Source organism: Monomorium pharaonis, chromosome 11, assembly GCF_013373865.1.
Source record: "Monomorium pharaonis isolate MP-MQ-018 chromosome 11, ASM1337386v2, whole genome shotgun sequence".
NCBI lineage: Eukaryota > Metazoa > Arthropoda > Insecta > Hymenoptera > Formicidae > Monomorium > Monomorium pharaonis.
The window spans coordinates 4,057,263-4,073,882 of NC_050477.1; the positions used below are offsets into that span (position 1 = coordinate 4,057,263).

Consider the following 16,620-nt stretch of genomic DNA (forward strand, 5'->3'; position numbering starts at 1 on the left):
GGCGCGCGAAAAATTCCGCCCGCGAAACGCTTAATCGGTCAATTAACATAGGCCGGTATTCACGGCCGAGTCTTATATTTAAGACCGTCTTAAGTACTGTCGTAAGATGTCATCAACCAATCACAGAGCTGTACTAGTATCTTAAGACGTTATTTCGAGACGGTCTTGAAACAAGACTCGACTATGAATATCGGTCGTAGAGCCGATTATTAATGCGATTATCAGAGAAACAATCTGTCAAGTTAAATGTTTTTTGTTAAATGTTTTTTCCGACACGAAAGCCGTCAGCGCGCACGGCCACGTTTTTGCAAATTTATAATATATTATGGTTACGCCCGAGAATTGCAATTGGCGGAAGGGGGGAGTAACGGTGCAAAACTCGTTGCAATTGCATTGCGGAATGTAGAGTATTTATCCTGAGTGTAGGCGCGTTTAATGGCAACGCTCGCTCGACGAGAGCGCTCCGTTTCCGAGACAAAGAGCGTCCGCGAGTTCGGAATTAATTGGCATCGAAATCCCATGTCGCTCGTTAAAAATCAGGTCGGGGTCGCCCGTGAAACGATATTAGTTCCCGTAATCAGTGTCTCCGAGCCACTAATTACCCGCGCCGCTGCGCGGACGAAGGTTTCCCGCTCGCGAATCCAGCGGCCTTCCACAATGTATGGACGCGTCGCGAGCGTACAGTCACATCTTCCGATTCTGTCGCGAGCGCCGTCGACGGTAACGTCGATTGTTGCACCTGTCACGCGTTACCTGTCTCAACGTTCCACAACGAGGGAGAGAATCGAGCGCGAAGCTGAAGGCAGGATATTCGCGTTACATCGCGTCACGTCGAAATTAATTGAATCGGTAAGGGAGGAAAGAGAAGACCATCACGTACGCTGTTCAAACCACGAGCGGAAAGTTATGAGCAATCAGATGAGTCCAATATTTGCCTAACGAGAGCACTAACGTTCTTTCTTTTACTTTTTTCTACTCGATAATTCGATAATCGGAAGAATGGCTCGACAGTCGTTAAAGCATTGTCGCAAGCAAACCTTTTGAATTCATTCAGATGTTTCGGTGCCATGATTCTAAACTTTTGCTAATATTTAATAAACAAAAAAATCTTCATCTGGTTGCCTAATCGTCCTTCAATAATCTCAAAATCGAAAGATTCAACAGGAGATGGTGAATCTATCATGTTAATATAGCACTGAAATCAGTAAAATTTTACTAATTCTGATTAAAAAAATATATTTGTCATAATTTTGCAATAACATAGTATCAGAAGATTAATAAAAAAGAACTACAATGATCAAAGTTTACTGAATGTAAACAAACACAATTCTTTTCCCAGTAAGTCAAAGTCCTAAACAAACTTGCGAACAAAGACGGGCTTCTCAAAGGAGTCATCCCATTTAGCTATTCCCAAAGAAAGAAAGAAAGAGAGAGAGAGAGGGGGGGGGGAATCACACGGTCACCGGTTAACGATCAAAATCACTGAAGAGCCAGTGAGTAACACAGTGATCACGATCGTGACAATAGGACACGCGCGTCTCCCGCTTCCGCCTCTCAAGGGCGAGACCACGACGAACCACCTTTGTTCATTACACAGGCGCGTTTAAGGATCGTGACACACGGGAAACTGTGTCAATGTTACGGCGATCGCATGCCAGAGGTACATCTATGTTACTTTAGGTACGTGCGTGCCGCACTTCGTGCCGCGGGGTTAATCACCTCGCGTCGCTCTCGTTGTGCCCTTAGCGATCGACCTGAACCCAGATCGCTCTGGGATCGTTCGGGGGCCGCAGGACTGTTTCGCGGGATCGAGCTCGAAGTAAAATCACGACGGTAACGAGCCAGGTTGCCAATGTTGCCGTCGGGATCCCAAGAAGGTATCGAAATAAATTATCATTCAAATACAGAGGATTCCGAAATAATTACATTCTCACGTGAGCGTCACCAAGTACGGCCACGTTAATTATCCGATGGAAACGTCTTATGATACACATCTTCTGCCACCAACGCGCGCGTGACTTCGCGCTCCGAAGGACTCCCGGCCGTTACGTTTCCGCGACGGCGACGTTTTTCCCCCCCGCCACTCCCCTCTCGCTATTTCCGCGCGTCGTTTTCTAGCGGCGATGATGTAACGAGTAAAGTGCAAGCGGTCAAGTCACGGCCCGACCTTGAAAATCGAAGATCGAGAGTAATCCCCGCCGTCGATGATGGTTAATGGTGGTGGTGATGGTGCTGCTGCTGCTGCTGCTGCTGCTGCCGGTGGTGGTAGTGGCAATATGATCTCCCACCGTGGCGAGGTATAATTGCACGTATGTTTACACACACTACATCGCGAATCCTGTCCCCTTCTTCCTTCGCTAGACGTACGGAAGGAAGGCCCCGATCCTTGGACACTTTCTTATAAATGTACGTTGGTCACCGGCTCAGGTCTCATTTGACGCTCCACCCTTCTACACGCGGAGGGATCGATCCGCGGGACCGTTCTCTCGTTTTACCTGGTTCCTCCGGAACGCTCGTCCGACCTCCCTTCGGCGTCACGCGGTCGATCCCGTGCCGAGAAGTTGGATTCTTACCGACTCTTTCTATTTGGGTTTGAGAACTTGGGATTTATTCGTCGAGGGATACATCTGTGAGTACACGCACATTCTTTCTCTCTTTCTCTCTCTCTCTCTTTCTGTTTACATTAACTTTCAATAGAATTTTAGAGACGGCAATCTTTTCAATGACAAGCGATTAAAAGAACGTATCGGATTTAGTGACATTTTCCTAATTTCAATGTTATATTTATAATTATATCAATAGAAGAAATATATATGTCTATGATATATATGTACTTTCTTCTCTTGAGAGTACCGCCCTCTGAATCGGAATCACCGAAAGACACTGAGTAGTCACTGACGATCACAGTTACAAATATAGCAAATCAATGAATAATATAGTGATTCCGATTTAGAGAGTTAGGTCCTGACTGCTTGCCATTTGTTGAGAGGCCAGTGAGGGGCTTATACTGTATCAGAAATCGATGAAGTGCTTTACCCAAAGAAGCTTAAAGTAAAAATATTACGGGATTTCATATTTCTTCGATCTGCTTTATTCCAGAGATTTGGGTCGCACGCTCTTTTCTACTAACACATTGCCATGTATGGTTGCAGAGTCCACTTCCAAACTACTACCTCCCTTTCAGCTTCTTTGAAGCCATTCTATTCTCTGAAGACAAAACTCGTTCTAACAGAACGATCAGATGTTCTAATGAGATATGTCACACTAATATTGCACACTAAAGGAAAATCGATTTTAAATTGATTAGTTGAAGAAACGACAATAAGTCGAAACGATTGTTTTGTACGTTTGACAAACCGGATTTTGACAATTGAATTGGGGCGGAAAAAGAATGGTGAAAGTATCGAGTGAACGTGTATGAAGGCGAGACAATACATAGGACTCGACGCATACGTAATACAACGAATACAATACATTAGAATTGTGTTCGCACAGCTGCCTAGTTTGTTCCGCACTGTTTGTAAAACGCTTGGAATGTCAACAGACGGGAATATAAATCCGCGCATGCATTCGTCCGTACATGAATAATTAAGTTCACAGTTTTGCTCGATTTTTTCTCTTCGAAAGCATATAAAATAAATTTATTATTTTCATTAAAAATGTACACAGAAAATTTTTTATATCAATTTAGTAATCATTGACTCACACGTAAGCAAAAATATAAAATTTTCTCGAAGGAAATTAAAAATTGAAATTTCAGCAAAATGTTATATTTTTATTTTAATTATTGTAACAATCATTTAAATAGCACAATATGACTTCGATGATAATAATAGAAAAACTTCTAAGTCTTAATTTGAAGGTATTTCGATTATTTTTCCCTACTCATGAAAATCAATATTTTTTAATTAAAAATGAATGAATACATTTTTCCTCGATAAAACTATATAAAATTTCTTCGTGTGAACGAGTTATATTTATTCAAAATTATCAAATTCGTTGAAATAGATTTTATATTTTTGCTTACATATGGACCTATAATTGGCCTATAATTGTAGGCTAATTTCTTTTCTGTGTATCTCTTGGAATGAGGTTCATTTTCTGATAATTTTTCCCAAGGAAGAAAATTATTCTGCAATTAAAATCCTAGATAGCACATAAATTAGAATAACAAAAATTACTCTCGCTCCAGGTAATTGGAATGCGACTCGTTCCCGACTCTCGCTCCTCGATCGCGCAATCTCTGTGATTAATTAAATAATGCCGGCGATTAATTAATTAATGCGTGCGGTGTTTATCGCCTCCGCTGCTATTCCACCTCTGCTGTTACGCGCTATTTGCGGGGCTCGTAACTCGCGATATGCCTCGGAGGCCCGTTAGATCCGCATCCAATCTGGGATGCCGACGCACGTTCTACGCCCATAAAGTCCGTTCAGCCTTCTACTTAGCACAGGTCTCTAATTAAAACCCTCCCGCGACCGCTCTGTCAATAACTCCGCGGAACGTATCGAGAGTCACGATAGATTTATTAGGTACGCGTTTCTATCATCATAGCCGTATAGCTTCATGTGACGTGTTTCTAAGTCTGTATTTTGTCTTGCAAATGTTGCACACATCCAGGGAGCCTGTTCTCGAATTTATAACACCTATGAAAACGATACGAAAATTTACAATATACATGCATTAAGAAAATTTCGTGTGCGATATTTTTCGAAAACATACAATCACAGACCTTCAGAATAACAATATCGCTAAAAATAGGCAAAGCAAGAATACAAAAACGAAGTAATAATCGATAAATTGTTCGCAACTAATCGAATAATCGCGAGTGATAAATATACATCGCGTAAGTCCATTCAATTCCGCACGTTTCGTACGTGCGACTATGAATCAGCGAATAAATGCGCTGCAAGCAGCTTCATAGATAATTACATATGTTTATTAGATACGAGAATCTAATAAGCCTTTAAATGGCTTGTTAATTGATATTCATTCGTAACGACCATTCCGCCTGCCTACTCCAGTTTTTTCCGCTCCCGTATCTCGCCTCTAATTGCGATTACGTGATTACGGGACCGTGCGTATACCATGCGGCTATTTGCGGAATGCATACGTTTTTACTTTATGCAATTAAGTTTTATTTTATTTAGATTAAAGAGAGGGAAGAAAAAAAACGCGAGAATCGGATCACGCTATCGGGGGAGCCGGGACGCGCGGCAATTTAATCGCCGACAACGTCGGACGAGTATGTGTATATTTTTCGTTTATACTCTCGCTTATACTATAAAACTTTCACCGAAGAAAGGTCGCCGGCGGAGACTCGTAAGAGCGCGGCTTTGCACGCTTCGCGGAACGCATCTCCCGTACAGAGGCGGCGGATAGGACGCGACGATGTCCGCCGCTCCGCGGAATCTCTCTCTTTCTCCCGGGTGACGCTGGAAAAAATCATTAGATCCAATCGGTTGGAAAACACGGGTAGCTGCTGTAGCCCTTTTCCCTCCCTGCCGGGGAAAGCGAGACGGCGAATGGCTTTTAATCGATCGGCGGCGACGGCGCGCGAACTCTCCTCCCGAGGCGATGTATATAAATAATGTATCGAAAGGGAGAGCCGAGTGTGAAACGTCGGCAACATAAAAATATGTATACCCACGAAAATCGCCGCGCAAATCGCGAGATTTCCCCCGCGAGGGAAGCGCGCGGAAACGCGGCTTCGCGGATCACGGCGGACCGCCGTCGTCGTCGTCTCGCTTCATCGTCCCGGAACGGAATCGAGATGCGAGATACGCGAGCAGTTCGTACACAAGTCTCGCATTATAATCGCCCGTAATCACACGTAATTCGCTGTTTATTGTCCGCAGTCCTTCGATGCTCTGTTCGCGCGGTTAATCGAGCAGGATGCGCGTGCGCCGTTTCGCCTTGACGTGCTCCTCCTTTTTTTTTTTTCAGTTCCTGCGCTAATTGCCGGCAACGCGTGAGCGCACAGTGCACATAATACAGTGGGATGTTGTGTGAAAAGTGCCGGAGTCAAGTAAAGACGAACCACCGCGAACGAATTTACGATGCTATGTCAGAAAGCAAAAAGGTATCCGGCGATCACGCGGAGTTAATTTGATTAAATTTTTCCGAGCTTCATTAAAATTTCCTCAGTTCAAATATTTTAATTTACATGTATTAAATAGATAAACATTTGAATTAAAGCACAAGTACTTTATGCATTTAAGTTAAATGCGCGAATACTTGGACTAAGGAAATTTAATCGAGTTGAAAATTTTAGTCAAATTAACAACTTTTTCCGTCTCTGTGTATTTTTTCCAGAATTTTTTTTGAAGCGGCGCGTTTCACGTCTATCTATAACCATGAAATAATAGAGACGACGATTGGATTTTATCTGGAATCTATCGAGTATTTTCCACGAACGTGCAATTACCCGGTCATTTATTAACAATAAAGAGTTTTTCGTTGCGCCCCATCCGTTCCGCACGTCATTACGGTGCGGAACGATTTTTATCTATCATTAACCCTCCTTTTAATTGGCATTGATGTAACGCTAACTAATAGCACTTCTGCGTAATATGGATACAAGTTATATTTTATGACGTAAATTACAGTCATTCCCCCCTTGAGATATCGTAACATCGTACATTCTATTATTTTTCTGCTTCGTAATTTTCTATAATGCGAGAAGCTATCTTTGAAAAGCAATCAAAGTTTGACTTTTATGTCAAACGTCAACCGTTTTTCAAATCTCAGAGCCCATCGTGACGATAAGCATCGAAAAGCAATTAAGTCGAAGTCTTAAATCTGGCATCAGACTTTTGATCGCTTTATTGTGCCACTTTGACACCCTTTTAAAAGAAATTAGAGGTTCTGTAAATAATAATAAAATAAATTCAATTTTTTGAGGCGTGAAAAAAACCGAGCTTTTGAAACTCGTTCGGTCTTAAAGATTTTAATTACAAGAAACGATCAAAAGTAAGCTACGACTAGCAGATCACAATCTCGTTTCTCGGCAATAAGGGTCACTTGCACCAAACTCTGATTAACTTAATCGTTGATTAGTCCATTGGAATTGACCAATTGTATTTATTGTTAAGCGAAATTAACAAATGCGATTGATCAATTCCAATGGACTAATCAACGATTAAGGCTGTTTTCCAGCTAGGTACATAGACGACACAGTGTAACGCTGTGTCCATTAGTGTGAGTGAGACACACTGATATGTTCTTTCTCACACTAATGGACACAGTGTTACACTGTGTCGTCTGTGTATCTAGCTGGAAAACAGCCTAAGTTAATCAGAGTGTGGTGCAAATGGCGTTAAGATTCGTCAGTCTTATCTCCTTGAAAATATACTTGTACGAATTTCGTCGCTAATCGTGCATGCACGTGTAATGTTCAATAATACGATAATGAGCGCGACAGTAACAACAGTAATCTCGCGCAATGAAGATTAATTGTATATTTAATTATACGTTGCGCTGCTCATCAAACTGTAAAAAAACGGAGACACTTAGTAAGATTTCTAAACGACGAATGATTCGCACAAATACAAGATATAATTAGCTATAATTTAAAAAAAAGTAAAAAAAAGCCGTGAAAAATTATATCGTCCTCACCGATCGATAAATAATATTTTACGATGTATCATTAACGTTAAACAAGGTGATATTATTAATCGATTATTAAGACACCTTTATTAACTATTTCAATAGTAATATACGGATAGCCAATTTTCTACGTTAAAGTATCAAAGTTTTACAGCTGAGTGAAATTAACGGTTATACCACAGTAATAAAGGAACTTTGTTACTTCAGTAATTTTTATTGTAGCAAAAAATTCGTCCAATGAGCATACCGATAATTGCTCGGAGACAGATTAATTTCTTGATTAAACTATCAAATCTTTAAATTATAATTGTTAAAACTCGTAGCAGGCTGCAACTCTGGCGTATCGTCCAAGATATTTTTTCCCGTGAAAGAATCACCGCGCTCGTATCGACATATACCTTTTATTACCATGACTTTATTCGCGTCGCGGAAAGATGCCGCGAAAAGATACAATGCATAATTTCATGTAATACACCCACTCATTACGACGCTGTTTACGACGCGATCTATCGTCCGTCGCGCGCGCGACCGTGCCCAAGGATTTTTTACATTAATAAATCATAATAGTAATAATCCCCGCCGATAACTTCCGTCTCGCGGTCCCTGCGAGCCTCGCCTTTCAGCGCGCGACGATCGGGGCAGGTAAACCGCACACGTAGTCGCGCCCTTCGATCGCCGCAATCCGACGACGACAAATCGCCGAGACGGATATCAACTATTCCCATTGAGTAAGGCAAATAACTATGCTTCGCTTGCTTATCGTCGGCTGTATCAGCGCACCGTTCGCGCGTGTAATTACAACGGATTGAATTACAGATTCGCAATGCTTCCATGCATCAGCGGGCTTCGTTGCTGACAGAGGCGGTTCTCGCCAGATTTGACCGAGACCGTCCGCGAAAAACTGTAACTCGTATACGCTGTTAACGCAAAGACATTTCGAGACATGTCGCTGATATGTGGATTGACATCTCATTGTCAAGTTTACACCTTGGCATTAGACGCCATCGATCATCGGCTAACCACGGAAATCGACGAACGTCGTATTCCTCGGGCGTGTCTAATCGCTTTTTCTTCGTTGTTCGGTATCGAAATGCTCGTGCCATTCGAGGACAGGCGAACGGTCACGGCTCCCTCGTCGATCTCCCGTTTCTTCAAAAATACCTTTATCATCTTTTCACGTTCGCCGCTTTGTCAGTCAAGTGAAGCGCGACGGTTTTTGTCTCAGATCGATTGCCTATGACGTTCTCGTTTAGTAGCTCCGTCACCTTTGTCTTCGTCTCATTCGCCTTACGTAATTTAATCAAATCAACTTGAATTTAAAGTAAAATAATTATTATTAAAAAACTACTATTGCACGGAAATTAACACTGTACACACACAATTTGGACAAATTAAAATGACCCAATGCACCTAAAAAATGTCCTTTCTTCAGGTCGTTTTATAAAGTCCCTTAGTTCACAAATGATTCTACCGTATATAAAATGACTCTGCTTGTGTTTTCTAAAAATTTTTATTTTCTTTTACTTTTAATTCATTTATATTGAATAAATTTCGCAAACTATTAAAAAAAATTAAACTTATTAAGCGATATTTTCGAGCTAAAATGCGAAAACATCGCTATTATACTTGCATGTTATAAATAATATTAAAAAATGTTTCTTATAATTAAATTAATAGTTTTAAGTTTTTGAATGCTATAGCAGTAAAAAAAAATACGTTATTTAGAAAGCAAATATATCTTTGACTTATACCCATTTGTGCATATTACATTCTGAAGTTACTAAATAACTCGACTTTTTAAAACGCACTTAAACCTATGCTTAAACTTTTTTTACAGTTTAAAATATCAACTTTAAGATATAAAAGTATTTTTACCACAGTCACTTTTGTCTCAAAATTATAAATTTTTATACAAAAGCATTTATACATTTTCAGTTTTGTTAACTATAATCAGTTACATAACATGATAATATTTATATACAATTTTCTAAAAATAATTACCATGCAAAATATTTTTTAGACGTGTTAAAAAATATATGTAAGACTAACTGATAAATTTTTATATACTTATAAAAGTAATAAAAATTAATTGCAAAACAAACGCGAGAGTCTAAAAACAACATGTACACAGATTTATTAAGGGTCAACGATTAATGAACGTGGCTGACCTAATGTTTCTTTTTTTATCTCTTAAAACGTGTTTTATCGTCATCAGCGTTGTGTGTTGTGACAAGCGTTCTAATATTAACGATGTATATGAATGATAATTTTCGTTCCATCTCAACGATTTTGGTTCAAGGTAATCCGGCACGAGACTAGTGCCTTAAGCTTCTCGCGTGTGTAAAGAGAAAAGAAAATACGAGCTTTTCAATCCGCGCTGTCATAATTACGCTATTTCTCTCCCTATTCCGCTCCTCCTCGGACGAAGACGAAACGCGTGCGCGTGCGATAAAAGACGACGTCGACATAAAAAAATATACGATAACGATGACGATCGTGTAATTTCTGTTGTGCGGAATTTCGCGTCGCGACACGTGCGGAGAGCACACTCGCCGTCTGTTCCTCGCTTTTCGTCATTGATTCTTTAAGAAGACAGTAAAGCTGTCGCAAAGCGCGCCACGATGACGTAAAGAAACTATATAAATCTTCGACGGAGCGCAAAGTCCTTAACGTATTTCAATATTTATCGTATGTACATCTCTCGTTAAATACTCCGTTTGTACAACTGCATTTGCTCAATTTGCATACGCGCGTTATGTTAAATTAAATCGTCAATTAATAAGCTATATATTACATTTTACACATATATATCCAAACTAAAAATATATATATATATGCATGATATCTTGAAATTTAAAATGTCAAAAACTTTTCAAAAGTTAAGTAAAGTAATTATTTGTAAATGTTTATTTCAAGCAGTCTTTGAGATACAAAGGCTAATCAATCACAGATTACGTTTAGAGACGGTCACCTGTCATGCGGTCACAATTACCGCACGGACATGCCACTGTCAAGCATAATTTGTGACTGACTAATGCCTATACCTCCAAAACTAAAGTAAACTTGAAATAAAAATTGAGAAACAATTATTTTTAACTATTCGAGAATTTCCTCGCTGTGCTGCATTTTGATTTGCAAATTTCCGGACAGCCTGTATAAATGAAATAAATTTAACTACGTTTCGTGGCACTATTTTGGCAAAGGTCCTCCTAAGACGGGACGGCGATTATTTCTTACAAGGTGTACGTGGAAAGATCTGCATTCGATTAGACCGTTCTCCATTTTGTGTCGCGGATCCGCGTCCGGTCACGCGAAACTCGCTCACGTCACTCGCTTACTTTTAGGGTCGGCAACGTGCCGCCGCAACGTGCGCCGCTCTCGCGGCGGCAATTGCATTATACGCAAATCGCACCGGCGATGAAAAGAGGAGAGACCTTGAGCGAATCGCCGGGCACGGTACTGTGACCGACGTGGCCGTTACCTCGGCCAGGATATTGAAACGCTGCCGTGCCGATCGATCGTGAATAATGAAAACAGTTTCGTAACGGCAGTCTTCCCGTCCGCCGTTTCCGATTCGCGATTCGCGCGATCGTGCGGCATACCCGTCTCGCCGATGATCGCACGTGACAGGCATCCCTCGTATATGTTCATCAAATGAATAACAAGAGCCCCCCTGTCGGCGATCAATGGTACATAACATTGTTCTCTTCTGAAAAGATTAGATGTAATAGCGTTCTAAGAAAGGAGTACATTAGAAACCCAACTTGACTGGTATAGCATACATCAACCGACGGTCTCTCTCGCTATGGGAATTCTTAAAAAATACAATTCCCAGGCCAGGCGCGCGCTTGAAGACGCCACCGTGGGGGATATCTCGTAATTCAATCTATCGTAATTTATCATGTGCACGCGTGCATCACGCGCGTTTATCCGCATTCTATCCGAGCGATACAAAGCTCGCGGACAAAAGCGTCGATTGCGCGCGCGACGGCTGGCTACCTTGCGCCGACAATTGTAATTCGCCCGTCGTCGCACGCTAATTACGTAATCTTGGAAACGCACGACGAGCAGGAAAGGATGATTCCTCTTGATTTATACCCGTTTTTCAGATCAAGCAAGGATGCTACGCTCGGTGATGCAAAAACTGTCGTTCCTCTACAAGCCTTACGCGTTGGCAATAGTGTCGGTCGGCTATGTCCTGGGAGAATTGGGCCACTACCTGATAGGTAAGTGTCGGTCCCAACTTCTTGGCGCGACGTTTCTTCATCGTATTTCATGTATCACGATTAATCTAATTCAGCTGACGTATCTAACCCGTGCGCATCAATCTCGAGCGATCGCGTTTCGTTCATCAGAATTTGATCTCTTGTTTGTGAAGTTTATGCTAGATGTAAATCTGAAAATAGCTTTATTACACCAACAAAATAATTACATCGGACGCTCGAGCACGATAATAATAATGCTGCGCAAAAATTTGAACACTCCAGCAACCTCGAGAATCCAACGGAATCACATTGAGATCCGTATATCTGGGTAAATTTTTAAATTAGCTTCAGCAAAATTGTTGTTTTCGTGCACGTGTCATTAACTTGAGAACGTTGTTTTCTTGCGACGTGTCTGCTTCTTCCTTTTTTTCTTTCCTTACTGAAATAACGGCAATCGGTTTCCCCGGCAAGGTGTAACGAGCAAGGCGATCGCCGAGGACCTGCACTACGGCGACATAGCCTGCCAATTTAATTCGACGACGCTGACGGTGGCTGAGCTGCCGGTGCAATGCGAGACCGCGAAGAATTTCACGCAGTAAGTCCCTCGTTTAATCCGCCACCTGCTCCAGAAAGGTGTCGCGCTGAGAGAATCGCGCGTAACTGTAAGCGCAATTAGCTCAGATTGTCATTTCCTCCCGCGACGACACGGTTTCCTTGCGGATGATTGATTCATCGCGTAGCGGCTTAATACCACCGAGTCACGCGTCGATAAAGAAACGAGATATATCCTTCCGCGAGAGACGACTCACGCGACTCAACGCAGAAATTGATATCCGGAGAACGTCGTTAACGTTCCGGAGGGGGAAAAAAGAAACTGCTGCTAATTGCCGCGGGTAATTTTTCGCGTGATTCACGAGAGGAATCCTCGCGTAATCTGCACGCGGGCAAATCGATCGCGAGGTTCTTCTTCCGCAGCACGCTATAGCGCTCGTCATCGCGCTGGCTTTCGCTCGTACAATGCCATCTCTGTTGCCACAGCTGCCGATCCCTGAAACTGAACGGATCCTATTACTGCGAGTGGAATTACAACGGCCTCGGCCTGGACTATCAAATCTTGGCGGGGCCCAGCTTCATTGCGGTTTTCACGATCGTCGGTATTATCCTCGGCGTCGCGGCCGACAGATATAACAGGTAGACCGATCGAATCAACGTAAATTGCACTTGTAAAGGCCGGAGGAACCTTCGCCGTCCTTAATCCGTTCGTTTCCTCCCGTTTCAGAGTGAGACTGCTGACGATCTGCACTCTGGTGTTCAGCGTCGCAATCGTCCTAAGCGGTGCCGTGACCGAATACTGGCAGCTCGTTATTCTGCGAATGGTCCAGGCGGCGGGGTAAGTTCCGGTGGTATTCGCGACGGCGCTTCCGCTTCCATTTTCCACCAATTCGTTCGCCGTTCCGGGTTTTTGGATCGATCGCGTTAATATTTAGATTAAAATCCAAGCGAAACGTTGCAGGGAGGCAGGATGCAATCCTCTGGCGACCGGGCTTCTGTCAGACTGGTTCCCGGAAGAACAACGGGGTCTCGTCATGTCCATTTTCAATTGGGGCATTTATGGCGGTTACGGCATCGCCTTTCCGGTCGGCCGCTACATACCCGAACTGAACATTTGGGGTCTGGTGAGCTAATATCCGACCCACACATTGTCTACTTTTGTATTAGTCTCTCTCTCTCTCTCTCTCTCTCTTTCTCTCTTGCGTTTGTTTCCGGCGAATAATTGTTCGATACACATTCCCAGATCGTTTCCGCGCGGAAGGAAAATACAACACGAAGGTCATTATGAATTATAGTGAATTGCCTTTCTAACAACATTTAAAATTTTGAGATTAAAAGATTGAACACTGACGCAAATAATATTGGTAGCGCGATAAATTAAACGTCAACTTAACATCAAGATGTCGCTCATTTGCTATGATGGCATGGCTCAGAAAACACGATTTTCCAAAAAATGAGTTTGAATATTTTGAATCATAAAATCTTTATTAAATCCTTATTTGGTGGTTACTCTAATTTGCATCTATTATAAAAATAAATTTAAAAAAAATTAAATTAATCGTTTTTTACTTGTGACACTTTTGAAGCAAAATTTTCTTTTCCTATTGTTCTTCTCAATTTTAGAAATTTAATCGATGTTCTATCAATAATAAGAATTCTAAGGATCTGTACTTTTGCAAATGCAACTTTTCTTGTGTTGTGTCGTTGTAGCGAACGAGCGATACAGAAACGATTGAGAATTAACATAATCAGATCGAGCTGTTAATTGGCAGGGCTGGAGGGTCTGTTATTACGGAGCCGGAGTGATCGGCTTAATCATCGCCGTTTTCACCGGCCTGACGCTAACCGAGCCGGAAAGAAAGACGATCGGCGAGGAAGCTACCGGCGACGGGGCGCGAGCATCAATTTGGAAAGTGTTACTGCAACCGCGCATTATTCTCTTATGCCTCGCCGCCAGCATCAGACATTGCGGTAAAGGGCAATACCTTGATGCGAAAGGATTGAAATACATATCGAGGGTACATCACTCGATCTAATCGAGTTTGCACTAATACGGCAAATTCGTTTCGCCGTGACACTCACTATTTTCTTTCTCTAAAATACACACACACTTTGTTTAATGAAACCTGCGTTCGAATCTCGAACTTAAAGAAGGATAAAAAAAATCTACGCGGTAATTAAACTTATTTCATGTAAAATAGAATTGAATTTAATTTTTAATTATCTAAATTATTTGATTTATCAAAACAAAATCCACAAATTCGCACGGAACAAGAAAAGTCTATTTTCGGTCTTTTAAAAAATTCTGCTTAGCAAATTCATTTCCCTCTTTAATCGAGCGATATTCCACTTCCAATCTATATCACAATCTTTTTCGAATCGCGCGTACCGCAAACAGGATTAAATTGTCGCTTTCCTTTTCAGGCGGTATGTGCTTCGCCTACAATTGCGATCTGTACTATAGAGACTACTTTCCGGACTACGATCTCGGCTGGTGGCTTTTCGCCGTCACGATCGTCATCGGTAGTATCGGCGTTGTGGTCGGCGGGATAATCAGCGACAAATTCGTGGCGAAAATGGGAATTCGTTCGCGTGTTGCGTGTCTGGCGATCAGCCAGATAATCGCGACGCCTGGAGCATTCGGTTCGGTGTACTTTGATCCTCTCTGGGCCATGATCACGCTGGGAGTTTCCTATTTTTTCGGTAAGGCGCAGCATGGAACCGAAAGTTCTAAATCCATAGTCCATAAAATCTTAGTATCACACAAATAAACGAAGAACCATCTTCTACAGGATCTTGGTGTTTATTATTATTTTATTATTAGACCTCAAGTACATTTTCAGTTTTATAAACAGACGATTCCTCATTTATTTGTGTAATTACGCTTAAATGGTCAAGGTTTAAATTATTATTGTATTAAATCGATTCATATTTTATATAGTATTCGCCTTTGAATTCAATGAACTAATCATATTTTTGTTCGCAGCCGAAATGTGGTTCGGAATAGTATTCGCCGTTGTGGTCGAGATCGTACCTCTGAATTTGCGATCGACCACCGTCGGCGTTTTCCTGTTCGTCATGAATAACATCGGCGGAAACTTACCAATTCTCGTCGAGCCCACCAGAATGGCCATCGGTTTCCGAGAATCGCTGTATATTTATTACGCCGGCTTTTACGGCCTCAGTAAGTAACAGGAAATGAAAAACTAATTCTTATTGTTATTGTCACAATTGTTTCGCGCGTTTGCAGTTGCTCATGTCGTTCGGCTTTTTATACAAGTATTTCGGTAACTTTTTATAAAATCAATTCTCAACATTACTGTCATATACATAACATTGGCGAATCAAACGACCGCTAAATTGGTTCTCGCAAAGCTTTAATCACGGAAGAGAGCAGCGCGTAGTCGGACGACGATGTCGTGATACTTTTTTTTACGTAGGTGCCATCCTGTTCTTCCTCACCATGTTCCTAATGGACGGTCCCGCGGAGGCGGAGAGAAAAGTGGACAAGGAAGCTCCTCCGCCGGCATACGACAATAACACATTTACTAACGACGATGGCCAATTGCCAGCGTTGCAGTTGCCGCCGTTTCCGGCCCGGCCGCCGATCTACGAGCAGTCTCGATTATGAGCTGGAAGAGGCTCTTGATTCAAAGAGTGTAACGTAAATAGTGTTTCGTGCTCGAGCTGTTGGACTAGGTCCCGTAGCTAAAGATTGGCACTAACCCATTAATCGACAATCGGACATTCGTTACAGGAAGATTGATCCCCCGTCGTCAACGATAGACACATTGATCCAATTTATGTCACTCTCTGCCGTGGAAAAATACCAGACGTATTTGTGATTACTTATTTTTTTTTCATTTTTCATCAATCGCACGTTAATGGGTTAAAGTTCCTCGTGCCGAGCCAGGGCCAGCTTGCGAAATTGTACGAGGGCGCGATTTACCAAGCGACGACTGCGATAATTGAGAGCTCTGTTTTGTTTGAGCGCGGCAAACGTTGCAAAACATTCGCGCGCGCATTACGTCGGATTACGTAAGACTTTTGATAAAGAAGTTTACGAAAAGCTCAGTGAACGATCTTCGAGATGCGTTCTGCGTTCTTAAAATAGAATCGTCGGTAGCAAAGGGAACAGATGTATGTACGCTTTTATATATATAAAAAAAAAGGAAATTAAAACAAAAATAAATCTTAGTCTGCTGAAAGAATTTAAGACGGCAATTTTACGGTCTGCGCCTTTCGGGAGCATCAG

General features: G+C 41.9%; 1 protein-coding gene across 5 annotated transcripts; it reads left to right on the forward strand.

Moving 5' to 3' along the window:
- Positions 1–676: 676 nt before the first annotated feature.
- LOC105830884 (putative metabolite transport protein HI_1104) lies at positions 677–16,576 on the forward strand. 5 transcript variants are annotated; one of them, XM_028191611.2, is made up of 12 exons: positions 677–849; positions 2,119–2,297; positions 2,428–2,629; positions 11,718–11,834; positions 12,285–12,408; positions 12,852–13,004; positions 13,093–13,203; positions 13,327–13,489; positions 14,138–14,336; positions 14,790–15,068; positions 15,352–15,549; positions 15,806–16,576. In XM_028191611.2, exons 2-12 carry the CDS (start codon positions 2,205–2,207, stop codon positions 15,994–15,996), a joined length of 1,830 nt encoding a protein of 609 aa, XP_028047412.2. In that variant the 5' UTR covers positions 677–849; positions 2,119–2,204; the 3' UTR covers positions 15,997–16,576. The 5 variants fall into 5 exon arrangements, with proteins under 5 accessions (XP_028047412.2, XP_036149401.1, XP_036149402.1 ...); XM_036293509.1 differs by lacking the exons at positions 677–849; positions 2,119–2,297; positions 2,428–2,629 and adding exons at positions 3,950–5,833; positions 5,947–6,082 and having other exon boundaries at positions 15,806–15,996; XM_036293508.1 differs by lacking the exons at positions 2,119–2,297; positions 2,428–2,629 and having other exon boundaries at positions 15,806–15,996.
- The last annotated feature ends 44 nt before the right edge of the window (positions 16,577–16,620 follow it).

Excerpts from the sequence above, each read along its gene's own strand:
- LOC105830884 (XM_028191611.2), top strand. The coding sequence starts at position 2,205 with ATGATGGTTAATGGTGGTGGTGATGGTGCTGCTGCTGCTGCTGCTGCT. Across the intron at positions 13,005-13,092 it reads GCGGCCGACAGATATAACAG|AGTGAGACTGCTGACGATCT; the intron begins GTAGACCGATCG and ends CTCCCGTTTCAG. Across the intron at positions 14,337-14,789 it reads CGCCAGCATCAGACATTGCG|GCGGTATGTGCTTCGCCTAC; the intron begins GTAAAGGGCAAT and ends TTTCCTTTTCAG.